General features: G+C 44.5%; 1 protein-coding gene across 1 annotated transcript in view; it reads left to right on the forward strand.

Moving 5' to 3' along the window:
* LOC138662811 (zinc finger protein 547-like) overlaps window positions 1-15,049 on the forward strand; it is a 44,565-nt gene that overhangs the window by 12,065 nt on the left and 17,451 nt on the right. Inside the window, exons 2-6 of the mRNA XM_069748770.1 lie at window positions 7,556-7,744; window positions 7,874-8,053; window positions 8,136-8,259; window positions 8,339-8,433; window positions 8,632-8,722. Coding sequence (XP_069604871.1) covers window positions 7,556-7,744; window positions 7,874-8,053; window positions 8,136-8,259; window positions 8,339-8,433; window positions 8,632-8,722 — 679 coding nt within the window. The remainder of the gene's footprint in view (window positions 1-7,555; window positions 7,745-7,873; window positions 8,054-8,135; window positions 8,260-8,338; window positions 8,434-8,631; window positions 8,723-15,049) is intronic.

The following is a 15,049-nucleotide window of genomic DNA, read 5'->3' on the forward strand; positions in this document are numbered from 1 at the left end:
AACAGTACACCAACCTGACTAACAGGGAAACAAAGACAAGGGTAAAAGAAAACTCCACTCACACAAAATATGCTCTCACAAATAACAGAGGTATCCACCAGGGTGTGAAGGACGGGGAGGGTAAATAAAGCAGGTAAGGATGAGGAATATTCCAAGCTTACAAACCATACAACTGTCGCACAATGAATTCCTCCAGCTCTACAGACACCAGCTCCTCACTACTCCAGGTCTATCAAGCAAGTGCTAACTCAGACAAGGATCTGACCAGAAGGCCTAGCTTTTATAGGAGATAGGAGTGGCTAACTGAGCACAGCTGAAAGCAGGCATTTGCACATGGCCTATTAACCCCTGTCCTGCTGAAAGAAAACAAAGCACCTTCAATACACAGGAGAAGTGCTTCTTCTCAGCGATGAAGCAGAAGCCGTCAGACGCCGTGGTCTTCTGACACTGCTCTGTCGCGGTAACTCCGTGACAACAGTGTTTGACAATCTATCATATGCATGACAGCGTGGCAAGCACCGCTTCTAAAAGGAGGTGAAACCATCCCCGCCGGTCAGAGCCGCAGTTCCCCAACTGTCAAAAGACAGCGGGAGCGCTCAGCTGTGATCGGAGGTATACAGGTTCCCTCCAGTCACTGATGTCAGCTGATGGGACAAGTGCTCCCATCATCCGACACCTGCTAATAACAGTGAGAGCAGGAGCGGATGATAGGAGTATTCATCAGCTGCTTCTGTGCGGTCACATCTTGGCACCGTCCAGGTTGGAAACTATTTCTCCCCCATACATGGATTACGTCATCATGGATTACGTTTCAATTAAAGGACTTTTTTCTGGGTGTCTTATGCTTTCTTACAATGTGACTATGGGATTAGCAATGGAGGCTTCTTATTGACACCTCTCCATTACTAACCTCGGGGCTTGATGTCACCGGACAATACGAAGGTGACACCAATCCCCCCAGCTATTACCCCACTTGCCACCGCTAAAGGATAAGTGGGAAGGGAGGTTAAGTGCCAGAATTGGTCCATCTTAAACCATCTTCTGGGGTGGCTGAGAGCTGCTGTTTTTAGCCTAGGGGCCAGTATCCATGGCCCCTTCCTAGGCTATTAATATCAACCCGCAGCTGTCTGCATAGTCTTTGCTGGTTATTAAATACAGGGGGACCCTATGTCACTTTTTTGGGGGTCTGTTATGAAAGGTAATTCAGTACCACAATGGACATAGAGGTCAGCGCACATACAGTGACCTGGCAATAACCCAAAAAACAAGAACGAGCTCTGAGACGTGGGAACTCTGTTGACCGCAATCCCTAATCCTCTCCAACCACACTAAAGGCAGCCGTGGATTGCGCCTAACGCTGCCTATGCAACTCGGCACGGCCTGAGAAACTAGCTAGCCTGAAGATAGAAAATAAGCCTACCTTGCCTCAGAAATACCCCAAAGGAAAAGGCAGCCCCCACATATAATGACTGTGAGTTAAGATGAAAAGACAAACGTAGAGATGAAATAGATTTAGCAAAGTGAGGCCCAACTTTCTGAACATAGCGAGGATAGGAAAGGTAACTTTGCGGTCAACACAAAACCCTACAAAAACCACGCAAAGGGGGCAAAAAGACCCTCCGTACCGAACTAACGGCACGGAGGTACACCCTCTGCGTCCCAGAGCTTCCAGCAAGCAGAAAAAAACAAATTGACAAGCTGGACAGAAAAAAACAGCAAACAAATAGCAAAGAGGAACTTAGCTATGCAGAGCAGCAGGCCACAGGAACGATCCAGGAGGAAACAGGTCCAATACTAGAACATTGACTGGAAGCCAGGATCAAAGCACTAGGTGGAGTTAAATAGAGAAGCACCTAACGACTTCACCACATCACCTGAGGAAGGAAACTCAGAAGCCACAGTACCACTTTCCTCCACCAACGGAAGCTCACAGAGAGAACCAGCCGAAGTACCACTTGTGACCACAGGAGGGAGTTCTGCCACAGAATTCACAACAGTACCCCACCCTTGAGGAGGGGTCACCGAACCCTCACCAGAGCTCCCAGGACGACCAGGATGAGCCATATGAAAGGCACGAACAAGATCGGGAGCATGGACATCAGAGGCAAAGACCCAGGAATTATCTTCCTGAGCATAACCCTTCCACTTAACCAGATACTGGAGTTTCCGCCTTGAAACACGAGAATCCAAAATCTTCTCCACAATATACTCCAACTCCCCCTCCACCAAAACCAGGGCAGGAGGATCAACAGATGGAACCATAGGTGCCACGCATCTCCGCAACAATGACCTATGGAATACGTTATGTATGGAAAATGAATCTGGAAGGGTCAGACGAAAAGACACAGGATTAAGAACCTCAGAAATCCTATACGGACCAATAAAACGAGGTTTAAACTTAGGAGAGGAAACCTTCATAGGAATATGACGAGAAGATAACCAAACCAAGTCCCCAACCCGAAGTCGGGGACCCACACAGCGTCTGCGATTAGCGAAACGTTGAGCCTTCTCCTGGGACAAAGTCAAATTGTCCACTACATGAGTCCAAATCTGCTGCAACCTGTCCACCACAGTATCCACACCAGGACAGTCCGAAGACTCAACCTGCCCTGAAGAGAAACGAGAATGGAACCCAGAGTTGCAGAAAAACGGTGAAACCAAGGTAGCCGAGCTGGCCCGATTATTAAGGGCGAACTCAGCCAAAGGCAAAAAGGACACCCAGTCATCCTGATCAGCAGAAACAAAGCATCTCAGATATGTTTCCAAGGTCTGATTGGTTCGTTCGGTCTGGCCATTAGTCTGAGGATGGAAAGCCGAGGAAAAAGACAAGTCAATGCCCATCCTACCACAAAAGGCTCGCCAAAACCTCGAAACAAACTGGGAACCTCTGTCAGAAACGATATTCTCTGGAATGCCATGTAAACGAACCACATGCTGGAAAAACAATGGCACCAAATCAGAGGAGGAAGGCAATTTAGACAAGGGTACCAAATGGACCATCTTAGAGAAGCGATCACAGACCACCCAAATGACTGACATCTTTTGAGAGACGGGAAGATCTGAAATAAAATCCATAGAGATATGTGTCCAAGGCCTCTTCGGGACCGGCAAGGGCAAAAGCAACCCACTGGCACGAGAACAGCAGGGCTTAGCCCGAGCACAAATCCCACAGGACTGCACAAAAGTACGCACATCCCGCGACAGAGATGGCCACCAAAAGGATCTAGCCACTAACTCTCTGGTACCAAAGATTCCAGGATGACCAGCCAACACCGAACAATGAACCTCAGAGATAACTTTATTCGTCCACCTATCAGGGACAAACAGTTTCTCCGCTGGGCAACGATCAGGTATATTAGCCTGAAATTTTTGCAGCACCCGCCACAAATCAGGGGAGATGGCAGACACAATTACTCCCTCTTTGAGGATACCCGCCGGCTCAGATACACCCGGAGAGTCGGGCACAAAACTCCTAGACAGAGCATCCGCCTTCACATTTTTGGAGCCCGGAAGGTATGAAATCACAAAGTCAAAACGGGCAAAAAACAACGACCAACGAGCTTGTCTAGGATTCAAGCGCTTGGCAGACTCGAGATAAGTCAAGTTCTTATGATCAGTCAAGACCACCATGCGATGCTTAGCTCCTTCAAGCCAATGACGCCACTCCTCGAATGCCCACTTCATGGCCAGCAACTCTCGATTGCCCACATCATAATTACGCTCAGCAGGCGAAAACTTCCTGGAAAAGAAGGCGCATGGTTTCATCACCGAGCAATCAGAACTTCTCTGCGACAAAACCGCCCCTGCTCCAATCTCAGAAGCATCAACCTCGACCTGGAACGGAAGCGAAACATCTGGTTGACACAACACAGGGGCAGAAGAAAAACGACGCTTCAACTCTTGAAAAGCTTCCACAGCAGCAGAAGACCAATTGACCAAATCAGCACTTTTCTTGGTCAAATCGGTCAATGGTTTAGCAATACTAGAAAAATTGCAGATGAAGCGCCGATAAAAATTAGCAAAGCCCAGGAACTTTTGCAGACTTTTCAGAGATGTCGGCTGAGTCCAATTATGGATGGCTTGGACCTTAACAGGATCCATCTCGATAGTAGAAGGGGAAAAGATGAACCCCAAAAATGAAACCTTCTGAACACCAAAGAGACACTTTGATCCCTTCACAAACAAAGAATTAGCACGCAGGACCTGAAACACCGTTCTGACCTGCTTCACATGAGACTCCAATCATCCGAGAAGATCAAAATGTCATCTAAGTACACAATCAGGAATTTATCCAGGTACTCTCGGAAGATGTCATGCATAAAGGACTGAAACACTGATGGAGCATTGGCAAGTCCGAATGGCATTACTAGATACTCAAAATGGCCCTCGGGCGTATTAAATGCAGTTTCCCACTCATTGCCTCGCTTAATACGCACAAGATTATACGCACCACGAAGATCTATCTTGGTGAACCAACTAGCCCCCTTAATCCGAGCAAACAAATCAGATAACAATGGCAAGGGGTACTGAAATTTAACCGTGATCTTATTTAGAAGGCGGTAAACAATACAAGGTCTCAGCGAACCATCCTTCTTGGCTACAAAAAAGAACCCTGCTCCCAATGGCGACGATGACGGGCGAATATGCCCCTTCTCCAAAGACTCCTTCACATAACTCCGCATAGCGGCGTGCTCAGGCACAGATAAATTAAACAGTCGACCTTTTGGGAATTTACTACCAGGAATCAAATCGATAGCACAATCACAATCCCTATGCGGAGGTAGGGTATCAGACTTGGGCTCATCAAATAAATCCCGGTAATCAGACAAGAACTCAGGAACCTCAGAAGGGGTGGATGACGAAATAGTCAGAAATGGGACATCACCATGTACCCCCTGACAACCCCAGCTGGACACAGACATGGATTTCCAATCTAAAACTGGATTATGGACTTGTAGCCATGGCAACCCCAACACGACCACATCATGCAGATTATGCAACACCAGAAAGCGAATAACCTCCTGATGTGCAGGAGCCATGCACATGGTCAGCTGGGTCCAGTACTGAGGCTTATTCTTGGCCAAAGGCGTAGCATCAATTCCTCTCAATGGAATAGGACACTGCAAGGGCTCCAAGAAAAACCCACAACGCCTAGCATACTCCAAGTCCATCAAATTCAGAGCAGCGCCTGAGTCCACAAATGCCATGACAGAATACGATGACAAAGAGCAGATCAAGGTAACAGACAGAAGAAATTTTGACTGTACCGTACCAATGGTGGCAGACCTAGCGAACCGCTTAGTGCGCTTAGGACAATCAGAGATAGCATGAGTGGAATCACCACAGTAGAAACACAACCCATTCAGACGTCTGTGTTCTTGCCGTTCAACTCTGGTCAATGTCCTATCGCACTGCATAGGCTCAGGTTTAAGCTCAGGTAATACCGCCAAATGGTGCACAGATTTACGCTCGCGCAAGCGTCGACCGATCTGAATGGCCAAAGACATAGACTCATTCAGACCAGCAGGCATAGGAAATCCCACCATGACATCCTTAAGGGCTTCAGAGAGACCTTTTCTGAAAATAGCTGCGAGCGCACCTTCATTCCACTGAGTGAGTACGGACCACTTTCTAAATTTCTGACAATATACCTCTATTTCATCCTGACCCTGACACAGAGCCAGCAAATTCTTCTCTGCCTGATCCACAGAATTAGGCTCATCGTACAGCAATCCGAGCGCCAGGAAAAATGCATCGATATTACTTAATGCAGGATCCCCTGGCGCAAGGGAAAATGCCCAGTCCTGAGGATCGCCACGCAAAAAAGAAATAACGATCCTAACTTGTTGAACTGGGTCACCAGAGGAGCGAGGTTTCAAAGCCAGAAATAGTTTACAATTATTTTTGAAACTCAGAAATTTAGTTCTATCTCCAAAAAACAAATCAGGAATAGGGATTCTCGGTTCTAACATAGAATTCTGAACCACAAAGTCTTGAATACTTTGTACTCTTGCCGTGAGCTGATCCACACATGAAGACAGACCTTTAATGTCCATTGCTACACCTGTGTCCTGAACCACCCAAATGTCTAGGGGAAAAAAAAGGCAAAACACAGTGCAAAGAAAAAAAAAATGGTCTCAGAACTTCTTTTTTCCCTCTATTGAGAATCATTAGTACTTTGGGCTTCCAGTACTGTTATGAAAGGTAATTCAGTACCACAATGGACATAGAGGTCAGCGCACATACAGTGACCTGGCAATAACCCAAAAAACAAGAACGAGCTCTGAGACGTGGGAACTCTGTTGACCGCAATCCCTAATCCTCTCCAACCACACTAAAGGCAGCCGTGGATTGCGCCTAACGCTGCCTATGCAACTCGGCACGGCCTGAGAAACTAGCTAGCCTGAAGATAGAAAATAAGCCTACCTTGCCTCAGAGAAATACCCCAAAGGAAAAGGCAGCCCCCACATATAATGACTGTGAGTTAAGATGAAAAGACAAACGTAGAGATGAAATAGATTTAGCAAAGTGAGGCCCAACTTTCTGAACAGAGCGAGGATAGGAAAGGTAACTTTGCGGTCAACACAAAACCCTACAAAAACCACGCAAAGGGGGCAAAAAGACCCTCCGTACCAAACTAACGGCACGGAGGTACACCCTCTGCGTCCCAGAGCTTCCAGCAAGCAGAAAAAAACAAATTGACAAGCTGGACAGAAAAAAACAGCAAACAAATAGCAAAGAGGAACTTAGCTATGCAGAGCAGCAGGCCACAGGAACGATCCAGGAGGAAACAGGTCCAATACTAGAACATTGACTGGAAGCCAGGATCAAAGCACTAGGTGGAGTTAAATAGAGAAGCACCTAACGACTTCACCACATCACCTGAGGAAGGAAACTCAGAAGCCACAGTACCACTTTCCTCCACCAACGGAAGCTCACAGAGAGAACCAGCCGAAGTACCACTTGTGACCACAGGACGGAGCTCTGCCACAGAATTCACAACAGGGGTCCCCCATTTTAACAGCCACTAAAGGCTAAGTATACAATTGTGAGCTGGTATTAATAGCCTCGGAAGCTCCATGGGTATAACCCCCTTCCTAGGCTATAAACAAACTTCTGTGTGTGATTCAGACCTGAGATCTAACGTGATAGAAGATTACAGTGCGGGGAAGACGGGAAACCTTCATATAGACGGCCGGTGGTGATGGGGTCAGTGACCGACTCTGGACAATTATGTCTCTAGAGCCGTAGTAGAAGATGAAGGTGTCGTTCTCATCATGAAGTAGTTATTTCTCATGTCGCGTGTAATGAATATCTCCTGCAGTATTGCTAATGCCGATTCCAGGTTCGGTAAATGAGATGAGAATTAGCGTTATGGAAGATGAGTCTATGAGAAACGTATTCAGCTGCCGACTCCGAGGAGGAAACTGCTTGTTGTCTGTGGCCTAAATATATAGGATTTATTAGTAGATGTAAAGAAGGAAACTAAATACTGTAAAATAATAAATCTCCTCATATGTTTCCCTTATTATCTCCAGTAATTCTATTATTACAGGATTCTTCTGATGTTACATCGGCTCATCTTCTCATTCAGGTCTCTACAATATCGGATCCTCTCAGTGAAGATCTTCTACAAAAGAAAATTTTCCTGATTTACCCATCAAAGATGGATATGGACAGAGACAAGATGGCGGAGAGGATATTACACCTCACCCTAGAGATCCTCTTCCGGCTTACTGGAGAGGTGAGAGATTCTGATGACGTCACATTACATCATTCTTATCTATGGCAATAACAGATGGACAGAAATGGAGAGGTGAGGACTCTGGCAATGTCTGTAGTGAGATTTATTAATGTATCTCTCCATTACCAGGATTACACAGTGGTGAAGAAGACCTCTAGTGATCGCTGTCAGGACCCTGTGTCTGAGGGATGGGGAAGACCCCTGAGCCCAATCACGGGGCCTCCACCTCACCCCCTGATCCATGAGGACATCAATGACCCGAAGATCCTAGAACTCATCTACAAGATGATTGAGCTGCTGACTGGAGAGGTGACACTGCTGGGAATGCTGGGACATTATACAGTAACACTATGACGGGATCGGGGGATGACGGTATCATTGTATGTGTCAGGTTCCTATAAGGTGTCAGGATGTCGCTGTCTATTTCTCCATGGAGGAGTGGGAGTATTTAGAAGGACACAGAGATCTGTACAAGAACGTCATAATGGAGGTTCCCCAGCCCCTCACATCTCCAGGTAATAGGACTAAATACACACGGCCTATAATTATCTGTATGTAAAGAATTAATTCACTCCCTGTATGTGTTTCCTCCAGATCTATCCAGTAAGAGGACAACACCAGAGAGATGTCCCCGTCCTCTTCTTCCACAGGACTGTAACCAAGATCCCAATGCTCCTCAGGATCATCAGGTAGATGGAGAGAAGGTGTCAGGAGATCTCCCCTATGATGTGCAGACGCCGGTGAAGGTCTTGTGCTCAGTCTTGTTTTATCCACCAGTATTATATGTTTTATACTTGTGTAATGAGAACGGTGGAGATGGCAGGATTAGAGCTGATCATAGATGTGACTTCTCCATCTGTCGGTGACTTTTATAATATTTGTTTCAGGGTGAAGATCTAACCGATATTAATACTACAGAGACATATGTGAGGGGGGATGAGCGGTGTAAAGAGGAGATTCCCACATATGACTACCCAGGTGAGTAGTAATATACGGGCTCTTGGTATTTTTTAATACATTCTTAGTTTTACACTGTGTCCCACTATAGGACAATCATTTTGTGCAGGCTGATCGCTTCTATACACTGACCTGAGAGACTTCCTGATCATCACTGAGCATGACAGAAAGCCTCTCAGGTCTGGAGACCCGGATGTCATCATGACGACTTTGGCTCTCCATGGCAGCGATCGGGTTCCTACGTCATGCCACAGGGTCTCCTATCCAAAGGCAGAAGGGGCTGTCAGCCCCTGTAGTGAGGGATCAGTGACCTGTCATAAGCCAATACAGAAGAATATGTAATCAGAGCACCACATAAAGCCCCGCCCACAGCCCCGTCCCAGAACACCACATAAAGCCCCGCCCACAGCCCAACCCCAGAGCACCACATAAAGCCCCGCCCACAGCCCAACCCCAGAGCACCACATAAAGCCCCGCCCACAGTCCCGCCACGAAGCACGAGAATCTCATTAGCTGAAAACTACAAATACAGATAAAACAACAACCACAAGACGGATTTAATCACCAGGTATCAGTGTAATCAGTATAACGGCACCGACCTGACAGTGTCTGTAGTCACTGAGCACAATCCTGCTCACAGGTTCCCTTTAAGACATCTCCGCTCTGCACTATTATGCACAGTTCTCTTTAAATGTGTAATATTTCTTCTTGAAACTCATCTGACAGAAAATATTGGAGCTTCCGATAGTTTAGATTTTGTAGTCACCGAGCCCCATGCTCTAATTACCCCAGAGAGGTTTCACCACTAGCTGCTCATTTATTACTGATGGAGACTGTTCAGCTTGAGCATTTCAGTAGATGTTATTGTCTATAGTCAGTTTTTGATTACAGTAGTGTCCAGAATCCTCTGATTTATCCTCTTCCTGCAGCCAGTTTTGTGTTCTTAATCCGGCCCCATTTTTACAATCTGACGTGTGTCACTTTATGTGGTGATAACTTTGGAATTATTCATAAAGGATAATAGAAAACAAATGAATCTTACAAATTATTTTCCATCTTCTCATAATACCCTACATACGATTGTGCACTACTCTCTGGGCACACGGCCGTGTTCAGAAGGGAAGGAGCGCCATTTAGCTGTTTGAATGCAGATCTAGCTGGAATAGTTTGCAGACACAATGTATTGGGAGCAATGTTCATGGTCAACTGGCAGCTCAAAAGATCTCCACCATGAACATGCTTGGCACTATCTTCTCTGCTTTCCATATCCCAAGGATCGCCTTGCTCATCGCCCTTAAACACCATTACATGGATCTGGACTTACACTGGGACCCCTAGGCTTGGACCATGGTGTTACCTGCTATTCTGTGGTATTAGATGGCAAGAAGAATAGTCAGGTAGCTGGGTCAGAACCGGAAGGACAGAATACAGAATCAGAAGACACAAGAGTAGTCAGTAAACGGGCCACGGTCACAACAGGAAACAAATACACAAGCCACAAGCTGAGCACAGAGGACTGAACCAGAGGAGAACAACGCTGTTTGTGGCAGATTCCGGCCACGTGCTTTGAGCTTTAGTAGGGTGTGGTACTTTCCAATTGGCTGAAGTAGGGAGCAGATTACTCCAGCTGGACCGCAGGAACAGATCCCAGATGAGATTGGACACACCATATGCAGAAGCCCTAATATGACTAAATGACAGAAAACCAGAAGAGTCGAAATCCCCAAAAAGTGATTCCATTGTATAAATTAATTTACTGAAGGTTATAATCTATACATATGTTGTCAAAATTGTTGGTACACCTCGTTTAATGACAGAAAACTCACAATGGTCACAGATATAACTTGAATCTGACAAAAGTAATAAGAAATAAAAGATCTATGAAAATGAACAAATGAAAGTCAGACATTGCTTTTCAACCATGCTTCCACAGAATTAAAAAAAAAAATAAAATTCATGAAATCGTCCTGTACAGAAATGATGGTACCCCTGAAAATAATGTGACAAAGGGACATGTTATATCGTGGTGTGTCCACTAACTAGCATCACAGGTGTCTACAATCTTGGAATCAGTGCGTGGCCTTTATATAGGGCTACAGATACTCACTGTGCTGTTTGGTGACATGGTGAGTATCACACTCAACATGGACCAGAGGAAGCGAAGGAAAGAGTTGTCTCAGGAGATTAGAAAATTTTAGACAAACCTGTTGAATGTAAAAGTTATAAGACCATCTCCAAGCAGCTTGATGTTCCTGTGACTACAGCTGCACATATTATTCAGAAATGTAAGATCCATGGGACTGTAGCCAACCTCCCTGGACGTGGCCGCAGGAGGAAAATTGATGACAAATCAAATAGTCAGATAATGTGAATGGTAACAAAAGAGCCCAGAAAAACTTCTAAATAGATTTAATGTGAGCTTCAAGCTAAAAGAACATCATTGTCAGATCGCACCATCCGTCATTTTATGAACCAAAGTGGACTTCATGGGAGATGACCAAGGAGGACAACATTGTTGAAAAAAAAATCATAAAAAAGCCAGACTGAAATTTGCCAAACTATATGTTGACAAGCCACAAAGCTTCTGGGAGAATGTCCTATGGACTGATGGGACAAAAATTAAACTTTTTGGCAAGGCACATCAGCTCTATGTTCACAGAGGGAAAAATGAAGCATAACAAGAAAAGAACACTGTCCCTACTGTGAAACATGGAGGAGTCTGTTATGTTCTGGGCTGCTTTGCTGCATTTGGCACAGGGTGTCTAGAATCTGTGCAGGGTACAATAAAATCTCAAGACTATTAAGGGATTCTAGAGAGAAATGTGTTGCCCAGTGTCAGAAAGCTTGGTCTCAGTCGCAGGTCATGGGTCTTGCAACAGGATAAGGACCCAAAACACACAGCTAAAAACACCCAAGAATGGCTAAGAGGAAAACATTGGGCTATTTTGAAGTGGCCTTCTATGAGCCCTGACCTAAATCCTATTGAGCATCTTTGGAAAGAGCTGAAACATGCCGTCTGGACAAGGCAACCTTCAGACACGAGACAACTGGAGCAATTTGCTCTTGAGGAGCTGCCAAAATACCAGTCGAGAGGCGCAGAAGTCTCATTGACACTTACAGGAATCGTTTGATTGCAGTAATTGCCTCAAAAGGTTGTGCAGCAAAATATTAACCTTTTGGCGCCAGAGTCCTGTTATTGCCTTCGTGACCGGGCCAATTTTTTCAATTCTGACCAGTGTTTATTTATGAGGTCATAACTCTAAAACGCTTCAATGAATCCTTGTGATTCTGAGATTATTTTCTTGTGACACATTGTACATTATGATAGTGGTAAAATTTCTTTGATATAATTACGTTTATTTGTTTAAAAAAAATGGAAATTTGGCGAAAATGTTTGCAATTTTCAAAATTTTTGCTGTTAAATAATAAATAAATTAATAAATAACATTTCCCACATGTCTACTTTACATCAGCACAATATTGGAAACACATTTTTTTTTTTTGTTAGTAAGTTATAAGGGTTAAAATTTGACCAGCAATTTCTCATTTTTACAACAAAATTTGCAAAACCATTTTTTAGGGACCACCTCATCACATTTTATATGGGGGGTCGATATGATAGAAAACACCCAAAAATGACACCATTCTAAAAACTGCACCTCTTGAATGTGGTTTTGGGCACCTTGAGAAGTTTATTAACCCTTCAGTGCTTCACAGAAATGAATGGAATGTGGAAGGAAAAAATGAACATTTTACTTTTCTTTTACAAATTTTCCTTTAGACCTAATTTTTTTTACTTTCGCAAGGGTAACAGGAGAAAATGGACGATACATTTTGTTTTGCAATTTCTCCTGAGCATGCCAATACCCCATATGTGGGGGAAATCTACTGTTTGGGTGAACGGCAGGGTTCAGAAGGGAAGGAGCGCCATTTGACTTTTGAATGTAAAATATGTTGGAATAATTAGCGTTTGCCATGTCGCGTTTGGAGAGCCCCTGATGTGCCTAAACAGTGGAAACTCCCCACAAGTGACACTATTTTGGAAACTGTACCCCTTAGGGAACTTATCTGGATGTGTATTGAGCATCTTGAACCCACAGGTGCTTCACAGAAGTTTATAATGTAGAGCTGTGGAAATAATAAAAAAAAAAAATTCACAAATCATTTTAGGTCCATATTTTGCATTTTCATAAGGGTAACAGGAGAAATTGCTGCATACAATTTGTTGTGCAATTTCTCCTGAGCATGCTGATACCCCATATGTGGGGGAATACTACTGTTTGGGCGCATTGCAGGGCTTGGAAGGGAAGGAGCGCCATATTGGAGAGCAGATTTTGCTGGAATTGTTTGTGGGTGACATGTCACCTTGTTAGAGCCCCTGACGTGTCTAAACAGTGAAAACCCCCAACAAGTGACATCATTTTGGGAACTAGACCCTCATGGAACTTATCTAGATATGTGATGGGCACTTTGAACCCCCAAGTCCTTCTCAGAAGTTAATTACGTAGAGCTGTAAATATTAAAAAAAATCATATTTTTTCACAAAAAATTTTCTTTTTTGCCCTTAAATTTTTCCAAAGGATAACAGAAACTGGATGCCAAAAGTTGTTGTGCAATTTCTTCTGAGTATGCTGACATCCCATATATGGGGGTAAACCACTGTTTTGGCGCATGGCAGAGCTCAGAAGGGAAGGGGCGCCATATTGGAGAGCAGATTTTGCTGGAATTGTTTGTGAGTGACATGTCACATTGTCAGAGCCCCTGAGGTGCCAGAACAGCATAAGCCCCCAAAAGTGACTGCATTTTACACAATACTTCCCTGAATGAATTCTTCTAGTGGTGCAGTGAGCATACTGACACCACAGCTGTTCCACAGAAAATTATACCATTGGGCAGTGAAGAAAAAATAATAACATTTTTACCACTAAAATGTTGTTTTAACCCCAGAATTTACATTGGAAAATGGGTAGATAGGTAAATGGTCACTACACCCATAGATTAATTCGCAGAGGGGTGTCCTTCCCAGTTCCCAGAGGGGTGTCATTTCCAAAATGGGGTCACTTCAGGGGGGATTCTGCTGTTATGGCACTTTGGAGAGCTGCTAAGTGCCAGAACAACAGAATCCCCCCTGAAGTGACCCCATTTTGGAAATGACACCCCTCTGTGAATTCATCTATGGATATAGTGACCATTATCAGTACATGGATGATTTCTAGAAACACATAGTGGAAGTTTTAGAGCAAAAATGTCATTGTAGTGCCCAATATATTGTGCCCAGCTTGTGTCTCTGGAGCCGTCCCCCCGCCTACCCCCGGAAATTGTTAAGTCAGCTCTACTCAGATGTGTCTGTCACTAAATAAACCAAATGCTTGAATGTCAAAACAGTGTAAAAACGTGGATCTATGTGGAAGATTGTAAATCAGCCATGGAGGCATAAGGCCGGCAATGATGGGCACTGTGGGCAATAATAGCGGGTATCATGCCTCATTCCTCTCTTGGAACATACACAACATCTTCTCTGGGGGATCTTTCTTGTTTTAGTTGTTGGAATGAGTGCAATAAAATGTCGCTCAGTGAGTCTTCTGACATCTTCACATTCTAAAGGATTGGCGGGGACAACATTTTCAAAAACAAGAATTTCAATGAGGTACCAAGAGGTTGCAGTTCAATAGGATTTATTGCAAAATCTTCATTAAAAGCATAGACAACCAACAATAGAAAAATGGCATAAATAGCAGGGGACCCAGACACCGGCTTACGCGTTTCAGGGCCAAATATGCCCCTTAGTCATAACCTAGTGTTATACCGGTGAGTCAGGGTTTATAATAAACGCCCCATCACATGGTTCAGTTATTTCACACCCACAACATTAATCTCTTTTACCAGTACAAAACTACAAACTTAAACCCAACAATCTGCTGCTGTCATTATACACAGTCAAGAGGTCGGTGAACAATATTAATAACACAATATTCTATCTGCGCTTATTTACACCGGTGGGACGGGCGGTCTCCATCATCAGGATCCAATGGGTTTCTCGGCTAAGGAATTTGTGTCACCAAGCTCCACCCCTTCTGGGCTTGCTGACCCTTTCCATTCCGAAAAACTGGAAACCGATCAGATCACCGCCGTGTACTTGAAAAAAATGTCTATACGTTGAAGGGATTGGGTCTCTGATCCCTGAAGGGCTCACTGAGGCTGCCGGAGGTCTCGTGTTGTGCACCCGATATAAGAGATCACAGATACTGCAGGTAACCATGTATGTGACTCAAGTACTACTGCAAGTCATAAAGTCACCAAGAACCATTGTTGCTTGGTATTTCCTGCACATTTACATGCTTCACATTT

Source organism: Ranitomeya imitator, chromosome 2, assembly GCF_032444005.1.
Source record: "Ranitomeya imitator isolate aRanImi1 chromosome 2, aRanImi1.pri, whole genome shotgun sequence".
Classification (NCBI taxonomy): Eukaryota; Metazoa; Chordata; class Amphibia; order Anura; family Dendrobatidae; genus Ranitomeya; species Ranitomeya imitator.